This window comes from Tetrao urogallus, assembly GCF_951394365.1.
Source record: "Tetrao urogallus genome assembly, contig: SUPER_28_unloc_3, whole genome shotgun sequence".
In the NCBI taxonomy this organism is placed as follows: Eukaryota; Metazoa; Chordata; class Aves; order Galliformes; family Phasianidae; genus Tetrao; species Tetrao urogallus.
Window position 1 is genome coordinate 106,887 of NW_027639056.1, and position 17,160 is coordinate 124,046.

The 17,160-nt window shown below is 62.0% G+C and overlaps 3 protein-coding genes across 3 annotated transcripts in view; 2 read left to right on the forward strand and 1 right to left on the reverse strand.

Annotated features, from left to right (window-relative positions):
* Nucleotides 1-644: 644 nt before the first annotated feature.
* UBE2Q1 (ubiquitin conjugating enzyme E2 Q1) lies at nucleotides 645-7,799 on the forward strand (the record flags this gene model as incomplete). Its single annotated transcript, XM_079551025.1, has 13 exons — nucleotides 645-932; nucleotides 1,426-1,530; nucleotides 1,830-1,934; nucleotides 2,299-2,349; nucleotides 4,291-4,431; nucleotides 4,870-4,954; nucleotides 5,231-5,291; nucleotides 5,783-5,873; nucleotides 5,970-6,028; nucleotides 6,297-6,345; nucleotides 6,543-6,638; nucleotides 7,457-7,523; nucleotides 7,768-7,799. 13 exons carry the CDS (start codon nucleotides 645-647, stop codon nucleotides 7,797-7,799), a joined length of 1,230 nt encoding a protein of 409 aa, XP_079407151.1.
* Nucleotides 7,800-10,327: 2,528 nt separating this feature from the next.
* On the forward strand, nucleotides 10,328-15,368 carry SHE (Src homology 2 domain containing E; the record flags this gene model as incomplete). The annotated part of the gene is made up of 6 exons (XM_079551011.1): nucleotides 10,328-10,765; nucleotides 11,196-11,322; nucleotides 12,726-12,956; nucleotides 13,524-13,668; nucleotides 13,763-13,882; nucleotides 15,182-15,368. 6 exons carry the CDS (start codon nucleotides 10,328-10,330, stop codon nucleotides 15,366-15,368), a joined length of 1,248 nt encoding a protein of 415 aa, XP_079407137.1.
* Nucleotides 15,369-16,649: 1,281 nt separating this feature from the next.
* The window catches only part of LOC306956387 (phospholipid-transporting ATPase ID-like), a gene marked incomplete at both ends in the record, with an annotated part of 5,231 nt that continues 4,720 nt past the window's right edge, over nucleotides 16,650-17,160 (reverse strand). The window contains one exon of the mRNA XM_079550989.1: nucleotides 16,650-16,697. Coding sequence (XP_079407115.1) covers nucleotides 16,650-16,697 — 48 coding nt within the window. The remainder of the gene's footprint in view (nucleotides 16,698-17,160) is intronic.

A 17,160-nucleotide genomic window follows, 5' to 3' on the forward strand; every position in this document is an offset into this window, starting at 1 on the left:
CCGGGGCCGCCCCGCGCCGCTCCGCTCCGCCGCCGTCAGCGCCGCCGTCAGTGGGGCCGCAGCCGCCCCGCCCCCGCCCCGCCGCTACCGGGAGCACCCGGATGGGGAGCTAGGGGGGCACCGGGAACCGGGTAGGGGGAGGGAACCGGGCAGATCCCGGTGTTCCCCGCAGCTGCCCCTGCTCTGTGCTGGCTCAGTACCGGCTGGATCCGGGGGAGAACGTGGACCCGCTCCGCTCCGCTCAGACACGGACCCTCGGGAGAGTCCCGCCCGAACCGGGGGCACCGACCTTCGGAACCCCCAAACCGGGACGCCCCAGGCCCCGCCCCTCATCTGGCCCCGCCCCCTAAGCCATAGGCCCCGCCCTTCAGCTCTGTTAGCCCCTCCCCCTTCGGGCGTACCGAACCCCGCCCCCTCTCCCGCCCCTCCCTCCGCTGCACGCCGCCGCTATTCGTCACTTCCGGCACTCGATACAGCCCCGCTTCTCACGCCGGCGCTTCCGGCGATTGTCCCCGCCCCTTCCGTTCGCGGCGGGAGGGGTCACTTCCGGCGCGCGGGGCCATCCCGCCGCCATCTTGGGCCGGCTCCGGGGTCTGCGGCGGGGCCCGGGGCCGTCGGGGCGGAGCGGGTCCCTCCATGGGAAGATGCAGCGGGCGGGGGCGGAGGAGGCGGCGGGGTCGCAGGCGGCGGCGGGGGGAGCCGGGCGGAGCGGGGCTGGGCTGGCGGCGGCGGCCCCGGCCGGGCGGCTCCTGAAACGGGAGCTCCGGCTGCTCGAGTCCATCTTTCACCGCGGCCACGAGCGGTTCCGTATCGGCAGCGCCTGCCCGGACGAGATCAGCTGCGAGTTCGTGCCGGGGGCGGGCGCCAGGGCCGGGGGTTCCGCTTCCCGGGGGCCGCCGCCGGGTCCCGTCCGCATCCACTGCAACATCACGGTGAGGGCCGGGCGGGCGGTTAACGGGGCCGAGGCGGGCCGCGTGCCGGGGCTGCGGCGGTACCGGGCGGCGTTCGGTCGTTGGGCGGCGGCCTGGGAGAGCCTCTGGACTCAGGGAGGTTCTGCAGCACCGAGGCCGGCTTTGGCCACGCGGGGGTGGGGCGTTTGCGGGATCCCCCGGCCGGGTTGGGCTCTGGGTTCGTTCACCGTCACCCACGGAGCTTTCCGAGGGTTGTGGCTCCAACACGGGAAGCCCGGGGCTCTCTGGAGCAGCACCGTGTTAATGGCAGTGTGAGTGGGAGCCTTTCCTATGACACTTCCAGCCCAGCTTGAGAAGCAGCACCAGGCCTTATCAGCGCCCGCGTGAGCCCCAGTCTCAGCCCCCACCAAATGCTCCTCAGTGCTGAGATCGCCTTGAGCTCCCCCTGAGCTGTCAGAGCGGTGCAATGGGATCGGGGGTTTTACAATGCTCAGCCCCTTTTCCTTCTTCCCAGGAGTCTTATCCAGCTGTTCCCCCCATCTGGTCCGTGGAGTCGGATGATCCCAACCTGGCAGCTATCCTGGAGAGGCTGGTGGAAGTCAGGAAAGGAAATACGCTGGTGAGAGGTGCTGGTGGGGAGGGATGGGGGGCGGCTGCTTATGGTGTCAGCGTAGAACCTGTTGAGGTGGGCTCTGCTCCCACGGAGGGTTTAGGAATCGCAGCATCAGTAGCTCTGACTCCTGTCAGCGTGCCTTCCCATGCATTCTCGCATGGGATTTTATCCTGCTGAGCTTGGAGGGCAGAAAGGAGCATCTGTGGGGTCTTTGCTCATTGGGGAAGTGGGGAGTGCTGTGGATGGCTGAGGCTCAGCTCCCTGTGCTGCTGGGTTTCTTTGACACCTCTCTGCTCTCTGTGCAGCTTCTGCAGCACCTGAAGCGAATAATTTCAGACCTGTGCAAACTCTACAACCTCCCCCAGCATCCTGATGTGGAAATGTTGGACCAACCTCTGCCGGCAGAACAGGTGAGGAACTCAGGGTGAGGGTTTTTAGGCTCATTTTGGGAGCTGCCTTGTTTTAGAGGGTGAGGCTTCCTAACCCTGAAGGAGGGCTGCAGCAGGTGAGGGTCTGTCTCTTCTCCCTTGGTGCCTGAGTGGGCCCAGCTTTATCTCTCCAGTTTGATGCCTGGCAGTGTTTGAGATGTTTCTTATCTGATTTCTTCTAACTCACCTTGCGCCTCTGGAGCTGCTCAGGTTTATAACCTATAAAGCTTCTTGGCTTTGTTCTGCCTTTAAATTGCTTCTGTGTGTAAACCTCACCTCAGAAGTGTCTCAGAAAGCAGGGGAGCGTCGCCAGAGGAAGCTCACAGTGTGATTTTTGTCCTCACAGAGCACGCAGGAAGAGGTGTCCTCTGAAGAGGAAGATGAAGAGATGCCAGAGGTGAGTGCTGTGTACCAGGCAGCTGTGAGATGTCTGTGAGAGGTGCTGAGGCCCAGAGGTCGTGTTTGGGTGAAGCTGGAGGAGGCCAGGCAGGACAAGAGACCCATGGGAGCCGGTTTAAAATTCGTTTGATTTCAGCATTTTCCTGCCTTGCACCCAAATCCCAGTCACCAAGCAGGAGTGGTGGGTTGGCAAAACTCAAAGGACTGCAGCAGCGACTTCTGAGGGCAGGGAAACGAGCTGAGGTCAGAGCCCCTCAGATGGGTTCTCGCTTTGTGCTGCCATGCTTTGCAAGTCTGAAATTTCCTCACAAGTAATTTGATTTGTGGGATGCGCGTGTGGGGCCGAGGCGCAGGGGAGCCACGGGTTGGAAATGGGACTCGTGCGGAGAAGATGAGGTGGGATGGCTCGGCGTGTGAGGGAGATAATTGGCAGGAGAGGCAGAAGCAGCCATGCTTCACTGAAGGCTGAGAATATCACGCTGAAAAACCCACAGGCTCCGGTTGTTTGGTTTGCGGTTTCAGAGATCTCTAGAAGTGGGTGGAATAATCTTGAAATCTCCATGGTGACGTCGGGCGATGCACTTCTCCTCGGTGCCTGAGGTCTGTGCACCTCGGAGCGCTGCAGAACCAGAGGGCAGGTCACTTGGCAGCAGCCAAGCACTCGTTGGGCTTTCAGCCAAGTGAATATCTTGCTAAACCGAGGCCTTATACAAAGGTCCCTTGAGAAAAGGTGGGGGTTTAAACTGCTACCACGCGTAACTGGTCTGCAAGCTTTGCTGCTTCTGGGCAGATCTGCAGCTTGTAAATCCTTGTGCTCCTGTGAGCTGGGGGAGAAAGCCTCAGGAAGTGAGCTAGCAAGAAGCGTTGCCCCCTCGTGCTCTCTGCTAACACCTTGCCTTGTGCAGCAGGCTGCGCTGTCGTGGGGAGCAAACGTTTCAGGAGAGCAGAGCAGCAGAGCTGCGCCCTGTCGCGGAGATGCGTTACACGCAGGTTAATCCACTCGAGGGATTTTCTGGGAGGATCTATTTTCCCTTTGCGACGGTCTAAAAATGTCAAAGCCCTTCCCAAAGCGCTGTTCTTCCAGAATAGCAGCAGCTAGGCCGGAGAGGCCGAAGCAACCACTTGCTCAAGAGGATTTAAAACCAATACTGGAGCTCTGCGTATCCACGGCCGTTTGCAGGCAGCCCAGCTCGGCGCCCTGATACTGTGGCAGTGGCTGCTGTTGCTGCAGAAGCGATGGCTGCAGCCGTTCCTGATGGCTGCAACTGTTTTCTGCTGATGTGGCGTTGCAAGCGTCGGCCCAACAGATGCTGCTGTGGAAGGGGATGAGGGGCACAGCCTCTGCCCTCGCTGGGGAGAGCAGTGGGAGCAGAGCGAGAGCTGAGCTGATGTAGGAGAGCCTCCAGACACGCTGTGAAACGCGACCTCTCTTTGAGAGGAAAAGGTCCTGTGGGTTTTTTGTCAGTCTGTTCTTGTGCTCCTGGTGACCCGTGTTTGTTCTGAGCATCTTGGGAGCGGGGATAATCCTGCCCAGCAGCAGCGCCCACGCTTTGTTCCAGCCTCCAGAAACATGGCACGGGGCTGCTTGGAGCCGATGCGCGACTCCCTTCGGCTCATTGGGGAGCATCTGTAAGATTAATGGCTAATTATAACCAGGCGTGAGACTTGGCAGAGAAGGATTGAGGGAACAAAGAGCTTGTGTGAGCCCAATTTAAATCTGGAAAGGGAAGTGTGCCTGTCTGCCTGCTGGCTTTGGCACGGGACGGAGCCTGGTGCCTGAAGCTTCCTCACTGAGCGTGTCCAGGCCTCGTGCTGAAGTCTCCTCTTCCACAAAGCGCTTGGGATCCCTCAGCCCAAAGGATTCCGACCACACGTCTCTGCACTTGGAGCAGGGAGCAGTGAGGTGGGTCTGGTGCCATCTCTCCTCTGCCCTTCGCAGGACACCGAGGACTTGGACCACTATGAGATGAAAGAGGAAGAGCCGGCAGATGGAAGGAAAACGGAGGATGAAGGCATCGGGAAGGAAAATCTGGCCATTTTAGAGAAAATAAAAAAGAACCAGAGGCAAGATTACTTAAATGTACGTGCCTCCCAGGGGGCGGGAGGGTTGGGGAAGCAGAGGGGCCTGAGGCAGAGGGGCCAGATCTGGCCACGGGTACAGCATGGCTCCTGGGGATGGCTGAAGGTAATGCAGAGGAGCTGGAGGAGTGCTGCCAGGCTGAAGGAAGCCTTCCTGCAGCAGGGTTTGGGGATGCCCTGTGCCCCCAGGAGCTGGGCCTCACCTCTGGCCGTGGCGAAGGGTGCTGGGTTGTGTTTTATGCTCCTGCTGCAGCTGCACTGTGTGAGCGAGGCGCTTGTTTGAGGCGAGGGAAGTTGATGCAGAGAGAAAAGGGAAAACTTGAGAGAGGGAGGGCATGGTGAGGTGTGGTTTGGGGGCTGGGCAGGAGCTGCGGTCTGGGCATCGGTCGTGGTGAGAACAGCATAACAGTGCAGCTTTTCCCCTGCTGGTTCCTTGCAGGGTGCGGTGTCTGGGTCTGTGCAGGCCACTGACCGGCTAATGAAGGAGCTCAGGGATATTTACAGATCACCAAGTTTCAAGGGCGGTGAGTACGGTGATGCCTGGGGCTCCTCTTGTCCTTCAGGGTGTGGGTCTCAGGGATGGGTCCTTCGCTGTGTGCTCGGCTGCGGTGGGCAGAGCCTCAGGTTTTGGGGTGCTGTGGCTCAGTAGGGTGCAACAGAAGCACCCACATCACGGTGGTTTCTTTGCAGGACGGTCTGTGCCTGTGCTGCAGGGCTGAGGGGGTTTGCAGGCTGGCTGGTGGCTCGTCCCCCTGTCTGGTCGCCCCTCTTCTGACTCCACTTTTTTTTTTGCCTTGCAGGATACTATGCAGTCGAACTAGTGAACGACAGCCTGTACGATTGGAACGTCAAACTCCTGAAGTAGGTGGCACGGTTTGGGATGGCGGAATCTTGGTGGTGGGACCAAAGCATCCTCAGCGAGCAGGGGGCAGCGAGCAGGGCAGAGCTTGGGTTGACCTCTTAGTCTTGTGGGCAGCTGACTTCTCTCCAGAGAAAGATGAGCTAATCTGAGGGCTCTGCGAGTCTGTCTGCTGTTCCTAGAGTCCTGGAAGAGGTGCATCAGGCAAAACCCCGAGCTCTCACACCCTCCAGACACCAGTGCTGCCTTTCCCTTGGGCCGGGCAGTCTTTATTTTTAAGCTGGCATGCAAAAAGGGTGTGATGGTCTTCTCTGGAAACCGGGAGCAGAAAGCTGGCAGCGCGTGCTGTCACTGCCCTCTGGGTGTGAACCCAGGGCCCCCGTGGCAGCCGGGTTGTGCAGGTAGGGGAGCTCTGGGCTCCAAGCGGCAGCGAGCGTGGCTGAGTTGAGGTGCATCACCTCCGCTCTGAGCCTCTGGGCTTCCCTTCCGACAGGGTTGACGAGGACAGCGCTTTGCACAACGATCTCCAGATCCTCAAAGAAAAAGAAGGAACAGATTTCATCCTCCTAAACTTCTCCTTTAAAGTAAGGCTTCTCAAACCCGCCGTCCTCGACGCGCGCCCGCTGCCCTCAGACACCAGAGGAGACGTTTCTCAACGTGTTTCCCTTCTCTCGTTCCAGGATAACTTTCCTTTCGATCCACCGTTCGTAAGGGTTGTGTCCCCAGTGCTGTCAGGGGGGTAAGTAGCTGCTGGTTCTGCTCACAGAGCTCTGCAGCTCTGCTTCCTGGGGCAGTTTTCATGAGAGTGAGGAGCACTGTGCAGCTTTGTTACTTTTAATACGTTTGTGGCAGCCTTCTTGGGAAACGTGGTCAGTGTTGGCAGATGGTTTTTCTTGCTTTCTGTTGGTTTTTGGTTTGAGCAAACAGCTCACCTGCAGAGCCAGGGAGGGGGGGAGGTGAGGCTGCATCCATCTCTGGCATAACTTTGCCCGTGTTCCTTCCCCAAGGTATGTCCTGGGTGGTGGTGCCATCTGCATGGAGCTGCTTACCAAACAGGTGAGTCCCAAAGCTCAAAGCCTGGTTCCTGGGTAGCTGCTCTCACCTTTCTGGCAGCCAAATCTGCCATCTGCCAGCAGCTGAGAGCTTGTGCTGCCTGCGTAGGGCTTGGAGAAACCCTTCCTCTGCCTCTGGGAAGCTCAGCCCCCTGCTCCCATCCACGCTCATCTCTCTGCTGTGTGTGCTCTGACCCACAGGGCTGGAGCAGCGCATACTCCATCGAGTCTGTGATCATGCAGATCAGTGCAACTCTGGTGAAAGGGAAAGCACGAGTGCAATTTGGAGCCAATAAGGTAAGGGCCAACGTGGGGCAGCCGGGCAGGGCTTGGGAAGAACCAAAGAACACTGAGCAGTGCCTGGGGGTGTTTGGGGGCACGAGTGTCCTCCCTTCCAGGACCCTGAGCTCCATCCCTTCCTCCCCATCCTTCCAGGACCCTGAGCTCCATCCCTTCCTCCCCATCCTTCCAGGACCCTGAGCTCCATCCCTTCCTCCCCATCCTTCCAGGACCCTGAGCTCCTTCCTCCCCATCCTTCCAGGACCCTGAGCTCCTTCCTCCCCATCCTTCCAGGACCCTGAGCTCCTTCCCTTCCTCCCCATCCTTCCAGGACCCTGAGCTCCATCCCTTCCTCCCTTCCAAGACCCTGAGCTCCTTCCTCCCCCCCCTTCCAGGACCCTCAGCTCCTTCCTCCCCCCCCTTCCAGGACCCTCAGCTCCATCCCTTCCTCTCTTCCAAGACCCTGAGCTCCTTCCTTCCCGTCCTTCCAGGACCCTGAGCTCCATCCCTTCCTCCCCATCCTTCCAGGACCCTGAGCTCCATCCCTTCCTCTCTTCCAAGACCCTGAGCTCCTTCCTTCCCGTCCTTCCGGGACCCTGAGCTCCATCCCTTCCTCCCTTCCAGGACCCTGAGCTCCTTCCTCCCCATCAATAAAGACGAGAGTCTTTGGGAAGGAGAGGGGCAGGCATGTGGGGAATACCCCCTGCATTGAGTGGGCTCAAAAGGGGTTTGGAGGGGCTGATGTGAGAAAGCAACCGGCCACGTGTCAGCACGGTTGGCGTTGGGAAAGCCTGCAGCTGCTTTGAACTGACCGTCCCCCCTGACTTCCCTTGCAGAATCAGTACAGCCTGACAAGAGCACAGCAGTCCTACAAATCCCTGGTTCAGATCCACGAGAAGAATGGTGAGGCTTGGAGGGATGGGGAGAACCTTTCTCTTTGCTGCTCCAGAACCGCGTGGCGCCGTTTGGTGTGGAGGGGAAAGCGCCCCAGCGAGCCGGGTGCCCTCCTGGGCAGCGCAGCGCTTGCACCCGAGCCCTATGCAAGTGGAGCTCAGCCTATTTGTGCTGTTTCCTGCTGGGGATTTCCAGGTCGTAGGGCTTGCATTCCTGTGCAGCCACATCCCTCACCCGTCTGTGTTCCTTTCAGGCTGGTACACACCGCCCAAGGAGGATGGCTAGTGCAGACGCTGCGGGACCCATCTGCTCACTCCCAAATGCTGTGCTCGGATCTCACCGCGCCTCTCCGGCTTTCTCCCAGGATATAATAGCTCTGCCTGTTGCAGGACAATAATGGCTGTTATAAACTTTAAAAGAAAACTGTTTAAGCAGTCGGACTGACTTAAAACACTTGCTGGACCCTTGTTAGCAGGCATTCTTATTAAAACAAACTTTTGAGCCTCTTGTATCGCTGGAAACTTTCGACTCTACTCCAGTCTAGAGCGTCCTCCTTACCTATGCTATGGATTTAATTTATTTTCTTATTTCATGTACACTGCTTTTTTTTGTTACAGTGTATGATGGATGTGTATGGAAAATGTATCTTTGGAGAAAAATTACAGTTTGTTAATTTGAAGGTTAGTGGTCTAAGTATTGATTTTTCCAAGCTGCTGCGTTGTTACGTGGGGCAGCTGTGGGGGGGGATATGGATGGGGATGGAGAAATGGGCACAGCTGTGAGCGGAACCAAGCAGGAAAGTCTGGAGCAACGTTCTGGGAAGGAGGAAGCCCTTCTTTGTGGGGGACTGAGAAGCTCCTGCTGCCTTTTTCCACCTGTGCTCACATCCCACCCTCCTGAACAGGGGCTGGGAGGAAGGAGGGGGGGAGCCCAGGGTCCTGGAAGGATGGGGAGGAAGGAGCCCAGGGTCCTGGAAGGATGGGGAGGAAGGGATGGAGCTCAGGGTCCTGGAAGGGAGGAAGGGATGGAGCTCAGGGTCCTGGAAGGATGGGGAGGAAGGGATGGAGCTCAGGGTCCTTGAAGGGAGGAAGGGATGGAGCTGAGGGTCCTGGAAGGATGGGGAGGAAGGGAGGAGCTCAGGGTCCTGGAAGGATGGGGAGGAAGGAGCTCAGGGTCCTGGAAGGGAGGAAGGGGTGGAGCTCAGGGTCCTGGAAGGACGGGAAGGAAGGAGCTCAGCGTCCTGGAAGGGAGGAAGGGATGGAGCTCAGGGTGCTGCAGCTTCTCTGGTGCTGTGAGTCTTGGGCTGGAGGGCATCGCTGATTCATTAGCATCACAGCGAACCCATCAGTGCCGATTCGAGTTGTTTGAATCAAAGCGACGAGGAAATCAAAGGGCGTCAGAAGAAGTTTGTTATCTCACGCGGCAGCTGCTCTGCTCGTTACCCCTTTGCCCTACTTTGAGGCCTTGAAAGACGCGGCTGAGAGGAGGTTAATGAGGAGCAGCGGCAGGGCGCTGCCAGGGGCTGTTTTGAAGCGCTGTGCTGTAGGGCAGGAGGAGAAACGGGGGCCGGGAACCTTGAGGAGCCCTCCAAGGAGAAGTGCAAAGTTCCTGGGAGGAACTGGAAAACCCCTCTGCTGGAAGGAGAGGCTGAGTGTCGGGGCTGCTGTGCGAGGGGCAGAAGGGGCTCAGGGGGTCCCGCTCGTGGCCGTAAATCCCTGCAGGGAGGCACACGGGGATGGAGCCCAGCTCTGCTCGTTGCGCTGGAGACAAACCGCGGCCCACTGGAGCACTGGAGCGCTGCTGCGCTGATTTAACGAGCATTGCAATTGGGGCTGAACGCTGCCCAGCGGCTGAAGAGATGCTCAGCCCCACAGCTCCAACCCCAGCGCTGCGGAGCCCTCAAACGCTGAGCCTTGTGGGGATCTCCCTGTGCTCAGCTCGGAGCCCCACAGCCCGGCTCCCAGCGCCATAAGGAGCCGAACGGGGTGGGATTTTCTGCAGCGGTCGCGTTGCAATGGGGCTGAGCTGCAGCAGGTGCGGGGTCAGGGGTCTTCAGGGGTCTTCAGGGGGTCTGCGTGCAGATTTCAGTGCTTGGGGGTCAGCGTGCGGTGTCCTCGGGGTCAGTGCATGGGGTCTATGCGCAATTCCAGTGCGCGGGGTCTGTGGGGGGGATCACGGGGTCGAATCGGTGCTCCCGCTGCCCCCACCCGTTCTGCCTCAGACTTCACTCGGCTTCACCGCACGGGGACCCCTCGTGTCGCCCCGCGGTGCTCCGCGCAGAGCCGCCCCATCGGGCCCGGCCCGATCCCCGCCACCCCCCGGGGCCGCCCCCTCCGGATCTGGGCGGGGAGCTCCGGCCCCACCGCCTCCCCTCCGGCCTCTTCCAGCCCCGCCAGGCTCCGTCCGTCCGTCCCGTCCCGTCTGTCCCGTCCGGTCCCGTCCCGCCGCCGCCGCATGGGGCCCCCCGGGCCGGCGTGACCGAGCCGCACCCCCGGGGATCGCCCCCACCGCGGAGCCGCGACGGCCCCCGCCGCCTTCGAGGGGCGATCAGCGCGGAGCTGCCCCGAAGCGCCGATCGAGGACCCCCCCTCCGCCCCCGCCCGGGGCCGGAGCAGCTCAGAGCCCCCCCCGCGCCCATCGCTGGAGCAGAGCCCGGACCCCCCCCTCCGCCCCCGACCTCCGGGGGCACCGCCGGACCCTTTCCTCGTCGGGGCGAGGGAAGCTCGGAGCGGCCCCCGGTGTTCGGGGCGGGGGGAGAGCTGCGCTGGCCCTGACCCCACCGCCGGCCCCGGGGGGGGCGCGCCCCCGGCCCTATGGCGGCCAAATGGTTCAAGGAATTCCCCTCCAACCTGAGGACGGGCTCGGAGAAAGCGCGACCGAACAAACCGGGCGGCACCGCCCGTAAAAGCCTGGGGGGCAACGAACCGCCCGGGGGGGCCCCGCCGGGGAAAAGCCGCAAAAACTCAGCGGCTGAGGTGGGGGGCTGCAGGGCCGTGTACCCCCCCGGGACCGGCAAGGACGGAGGCGGCCGTCTGTCTCGGGACAACCTGCAGGGACTGCTGCAAGCCGCCGCCGGGAGGATGCGCAAAAACTCGAAGGTGGAGGGGGTCGCTGCCGAAGGGCCCCCCCGGAGCTGCGGGACGTACATCAACCGCCTGATCAAAGTGGAAGCCCACGAGAAAAACCCCAAAGGCTACCCCAGCGCCGGGCCCGTGCCCGAGGAGAAGGGCAAGAGCCCCAAAACGGAGACGGTAAGGGGAGGGCCGTGGGGTGGGGTGGGATCGTGGCACCCCCCCCCCCCCCCCCCGGCCCGGCTGAGCCCAACTCCGAGGTCCCTCCATCTCAGTTTTCCCCTCTCTGCCGTCCCCTGCCCTCACTGACCCGTTAAATAAATGTTCTCATAGAGCTCTGCTCTGTGGTGGCCATGGGGACAGGGCTGTGTCCCCAAGCAATGCTCTTTGGGTTTGTCCTCCACTACCTCCAGATGGCCCTCAGGACCCCCACTGACCCCCAGGCTGCACGGGGTGGGCGCTGCCCCCACCCAACGCTGCCACTCGAAGCCAACGCGCAACCTCCACCGGGTGCTGGGGGGTGGCTGCCATCCCTCCTGGGCACATCCAGGAGCCAAGCAGTGACAGCATCCCCAGTGCCCACCTGTGTGCCCCCCATCTCCCCCCCCAGGTCATCATCCTGGAGGACTATGCTGACCCTTACGATGCCAAACGCACCAAAGGGCAGAGGGACGCCGAGCGCCTGGGGGAGAACGACGGCTACATGGAGCCCTATGACGCACAGCAGATGATCACAGGTGTGTGCCGTGGTGTGATTTGGTGTGCCATGGCGTGCCATGGTGTGCCGTGGTGTGATTTGGTGTGCCATGATGTGCCATGGTGTGCCGTGGTGTGATTTGGTGTGCCATGGTGTGCCATGGTGTGCCATGATGTGCCATGGTGTGCCATGGTGTGCCGTGGTGTGCCATGGTGTGCCATGGTGTGTCATGATGTGCCATGGTGTGCTGTGGTGTGCCGTGGTGTGCCATGGTGTGCCATGATGTGCCGTGGTGTGCCGTGGTGTGCCATGGTGTGCCATGATGTGCCATGATGTGCCACAATCTGCCATGATGTGCCATGGTGGGCCATAGTGTGCCATGGTGTCTCAGTGTGCCCTGATTGCCATCGTGTGCCGTAGCGTGCCATGGTGGGACTTTGTCTTCCATGATGTGCCATAAAGTGCAACCTGGTGTGCCATGGTGTGCCATGGTGTGTCTCGGTGTGCCCTGATGGCCATCGTGTGCTGTAGCGTGCCGTGATGTGCCACAGTATGCCGTGATATGGCTTGGTGTGCCATGATGTGCCACAATCTGCCATGATGTGCCATAATGTGTGCCGTGGTGTGCCGTGATGTGTCTCGGTGTGCCCTGATAGCCATCACGTGCCACGATGTGCCATGGTGTGCCATAGCGTGCCACGATATGACTTGGCGTGCCACCATGTGCCACGGTGTGCCTTGGTACCCCATCCCATGCCGTGCTGCACCGCTGGCAGCACGCAGCACCGTGAGGCCGTCAGCCGGGGACCCACCCGGCGCGGAGCTTTGGGAACAGGAAAGCTGCTCTCCCATTTCCTGCACTGCTCCCCGTGATAAGGTGTGTGCCACGCCGCTGCCCCACGGCACAAAGCCCGGTGCCACCGGCAGCATTCAGGGCCAGGATGCAGCCATGCCTTGAGGGGTCCCGTTGTCACCACGCCCCATGGGGACCCCATGGCTCGGTGTCCTCCCACCCCCAAGCTTTGCCCCCCACTCCACCCAGGGGGCCGCAGCCGGACAGAATAACAGGAACTGAGTCGGCCGGAAGCAGGGAATAAAGGATTTGCTGCTGATGGCTTTTTTCCGTGCGGGGCAGTCGTGGGGCCAAATGGGGTGGAGGTGGGGCTATTTGGGCAGAGGGGGTATTTGGGGTGGGGGGAAGAGGGGGGGGACAGAGCGCAGGGGGTGTCCCGGGGTGGGGGTGTGGGGTGTAGCATCCTGCAGCCCCACTTCCTCCGGGATCTCGGCGCCAGCGCCAGCGGGACGGCGACCGGGCGCCGCGGGGATGGGCGCCTTCCTGCCCCTCCCGGCCCCACGCGTTACGGGTCATGGGGTGTCAATGAGGGGGGGGGGGGGGGGGGTGGTGAGGCCCCCTCCCCAACCCAACACCCTGTGTTCCCACAGAGGTTCGCCGCCGTGGCTCCAAGGACCCCCTGGTGAAAGCCCTCCTGCTGCTGGATGAGGCGGGGGGCAAAGCGGAGGTGGTCAAGAAGGTCGGGGGGGGCAGCGAGACGGTGGGGAGGGGGCCGCAGCTCTACGACACCCCCTATGAACCTGGGGCTGATGAGCGTCCGGCAGCTGAGTACGAGCAGCCCTGGGAATGGAAGAAGGAGCAGATTGTGAAGGCGCTGTCGGGTAAGAGCTGGGGTGGGGAGGGGGCTGCAGGGCTGCGGTGGGGGCTCAGCTCCTCCCCATCCATCCATCCATCCATGGATAGGGAGGGGGCTGTGGGGCTGAAGTGGGGGCTCAGCTCCCCCCATCCATCCATCCATCCATGGATAGGGAGGGGGCTGTGGGGCTGAAGTGGGGGCTCAGCTCCCCCCGTCCATCCATCCATCCATGGGTAGGGAGGGGGCTGTGGGGCTGAAGTGGGGGCTCAGCTCCCCCCATCCATCCATCCATGAATGGCGAAGGAACTGCAGGGCTGCGGAGGGGGCTCAGCTCCCCTCTATTCATCCATCCATCCATCCGTGGATGGGGAGGGGGCTCTGGGGCTGCGGTGGGGGCTCTCCTCCCCCAATCCATCCATCTGCCCATCCATCCATCCATCTATAGATGGGAAGGGGCTGCGGGGCTGCGGTGGAGGCTCAGCTCCCCCTGTCCATCCATCCATCTATCCATGGATGAGGAGGGGACTCCAGGGCTGCAGTGGGGTCTCTCCTGCCCCCCACCCATCCATCCATCCACCCCCCCCCTCTCCAGTTCAGTTCGAGGGCTCTGAGCGGCCCCGGGAGGAGGCAGCACGGCAGCACCTGCGCCAGAAGAGTTGGACCCCACGCATGGTGAAACCATCGGAGCAGAGCGAGGGGGAGCGCGTGGACCCCGCCGTGTCGCTGGAGAAGCAGCCGTGGGTCACGAGCTGAGCCGGGGGGGTGGTGTTATAGGGGAGTGGGGGTCTGGGTGCATCTCACAGCCCCTCCGTGACCTCCCTCCCCCCCCAGGTGGTACCATGGGGCCATTACACGTGCTGAGGCTGAGAGCCGGCTGCAGGCGTGCAAGGAAGCCGGGTACCTGGTGCGCACCAGTGAGAGCGGCAGTGGGAAGTACTCCATTGCTCTCAAGTGAGTGGGGGGCACTGGGGGGGTCCTGGTAATGGGATGGGATGGGATGGAGGGGGTCTTGACGTTGGGGTGGGGGTCCTGGTACTGAGATGGGGGGGCATCTTGGCAGGGGGGGTTATTTATTGGAGATGGGATGGGGTGGGATGGGATGGGATGGGATGGGATGGGATGGGATGGGATGGGATGGAGGGAGGGAGTATTGACATTTGGGTGGGAGTCCTGGTCCTGGGATGGGGGGGATCTTGGCAAGGGGGGGGGTTATTGGTAATGGGATGGGATGGGATGGGGTGGGATGGAGGGGGTCTTGACATTTGGGTGGGGGTCCTGGTCCTGGGTTGGGGGGGATCTTGGCAAGGGGGGGGGGTTATTGGTAATGGGATGGGATGGGATGGGGTGGGGTGGGACGGGGTGGAAGGGGTCTTGACATTTGGGTGGGGGTCCTGGTCCTGGGATGGGGGGGATCTTGGCAAGGGGGGGGGGGGTTATTGGTAATGGGATGGGATGGGGTGGGGTGGGGTGGGGTGGAAGGGGTCTTGACATTGTGGTGGGGGTTCTAATACTGGGAGGGAGGGGATCTTGGCAAGTGGGGGTCTTGGTACTGAGATGAGATGGAGGTGGTCTTGACACTGGGTTGAGGGTCCCAGTAGTGGGATGGGGGGGCTTGATACTGGAGAGGGGGTTCTGGCAGCGGGCTGGGCTGGTCCTGATACTGGGATGGGGAGGAGCTTGGTACTGGACTGGGGCTTCTGGCACTGGGGGGGCCTCAGCACTGGGTGTGATGATCTTGGTACTGGGAGGGGAGTCCTGGTACCGAGGAGGGGGTCCTGGGATGGAGCGATTGTGGAACTGGGATGAAGGATGGGAATCCCAGTACTGGGATTTGGGGGCGGGGGGGGGGGGGGGGTCCCAGCACAGCAGGATCCCCCTATGGAGGGCAGTGGGCGCCCCGTGAGAATCGCTGCTGTCTGAGCATAGCTCACATGGAGCGGCACCCCTCGTCTTGTCCCCCCCCCCCCCCAACCCGGGGGACACGGCCGTCCCCGAGCTGCCCGGTGCCTGGGAGTGGGGGAGGGCAAAGCGTCTCCTCCCACCCTCATTGTCGGCGGCGCTGGCGGCGTTTCCTTCCTGAGGAAGCGGAGCCCCCGGAGCCGAAACAATCAGAGCAGGACTGGAACAAACACAGGGGCGGACGCGGCCCCGCAGCGCCGGGTGGGACCCATCGGGGGGCTGCAGCCGTTCCCCCCCCCCCCCCCTAAACACCCCCCCCCTCTCCATGACCCCCTCCCATTCATCCCGCAGGACCAGCCAAGGCTGCGTGCACATCCTGGTGGCACAGACCAAGGACCATAAATACACCCTGAGCCAGGCCAGCGGAGGCTTTGCCAGCGTCCCCGAGGTCGTGCATTATTACTCCACCGAGAAGCTGCCCTTCAAAGGGGCCGAGCACATGGCCCTGCTGCACCCCGTGCACTGCAAGATGCACTAAAGGGCTGGGACTGCCCCCGGGGGGGGGGTCCCACGGTGTGTGTCCCCCCCATTTGATGGGGTGAAAGCGGCTGCCGGACCTACTACTACAGATAGGGGATGGTGTCCCCCCCCTTCCTGGTTTGGGGTGGGGGATGCGCTGAGGTCGGGAGCTGTGATGGAGGTGTGAAATAAAGATGTTGGCTGAGAGGAGTGGGATGGGATGGGATGGGATGGGATGGGATGGGATGGGATGGGATGGGATGGGATGGGATGGGATGGGATGGGGTGGGATGGGGGGGTGAAGTTGACTGATATGGGATGGAATTGAGTGGGATGGGATGGAGGGGTGGGATGGGATTGGATGGGATGGAATTGAGTGGGATGGGATTGGATGGAGTTGGGTGGGATGGGGGTACAATGGGGTGGGGATGGGTTGGGATGCAGGGGATTATGATGGAGTGGGGGCAGAGGGTGCAGGGATGGGGTTGGAAGAACCACAGTGGGGTGGGGACAGGGATGGGAGGGCAAAATGGGGCAGGGATGGGGTTGGGGTGCTGTGGACCTGCGGATGAATTGAGGGAGATGCCAGGGAGGGGGGTGGGGTGGGGGGGCAAAGGGTGCAGAGATGGGGTTGGGGAGCAAGGATATGGGGAAGCCACAGTGGAGCAGGGCCGGGGGTGCTGGGAACCCCAAGGATGCAGGGATGGAAGGGGGTAGAAAGGGATGCAGGGATGGGGTTGGGTGGGTCTGTTGTAGGGATGGGACATGAGAGGCTGGAATGCGGCTGCTGGAACTGGAATTGGGGTGATGGAGCCCCCGGGATGGGATGGGGGCTGCAGTGGGCAGGGATGTGGCTGGGGAACCTCAGGGGTGCCACGAGGCCGTGCAGGATGGGCTCAGCACGAGGCTCTGGGTGCAGGTGAACCAGGACAGGTTTCCTGGCGTGGAGGGGAGGGAAACCATGGGGTACAGCCCCGGATGGGGCCCATGTGTGGGCACAAGAGATGAGGGCGGAACAGCCCCGGGGAAGGAAGGGGATGGGGGGGACAGGGGCCCCATGGGTGCCATTGGGAGAGTTGGGATTGGGGCTGCCCCTGTGCACACATCTGCATCCTGTGGGGCTTTTTATAGCATGGGGCCAGGGGGGAGTGTGGCATCCCCACAGCACCCAACAGTGCAGCCCTCAGCCTGCGGTTTCCTGCACAGCTGCAGCTCTGGGGATTTGCTTAACATGGGGGGGGGGTGGGGGGGGATGTGCTGGGGGCACAGGGGGCACGAGCTGCAGGGTACAGCGTGTGGCTCACAGCACGGCTTGGGGGAGGGGGAGTGCAAGGTACTGGGGCACGGCCTGGCAAGGAGTGCAATGAGTAACAGTGCTTGGCATGGGGGGGGCTATGGGCATGATGGGGGCTATGGCAGGGGGGGGTTATGGCACACTGGGGAGCTATGGCACTTGGGGGGGGGGGGGGGCTACGGCCCAGGGAGGGGTGCATAGCATGGGGAGGGGGTCTATGGCACTTGGGGGAGGCTATGGCACAGGAAGGGGTGCATGGCATGGGGGGGGGGGGCTATGGCACATTGGAAAGTTATGACACTTGGGGGGCAGGGGGGTTTATGGCCCAGGGAGGGGTGCATGGCATGGGGGGGGGGGGTCTATGGCACACTGGGGAGGGGTCTATGGCACAGGAAGGGGTGCATGGCATGGGGTGGGGGGGGTGCTATGGAACACTGGGGAGTTATGGCACTTGGGGGGGGGGGGGGCTATGGCCCAGGGAGGGGTGCATGGCATGGGGGGGGGGGTCTATGGCACA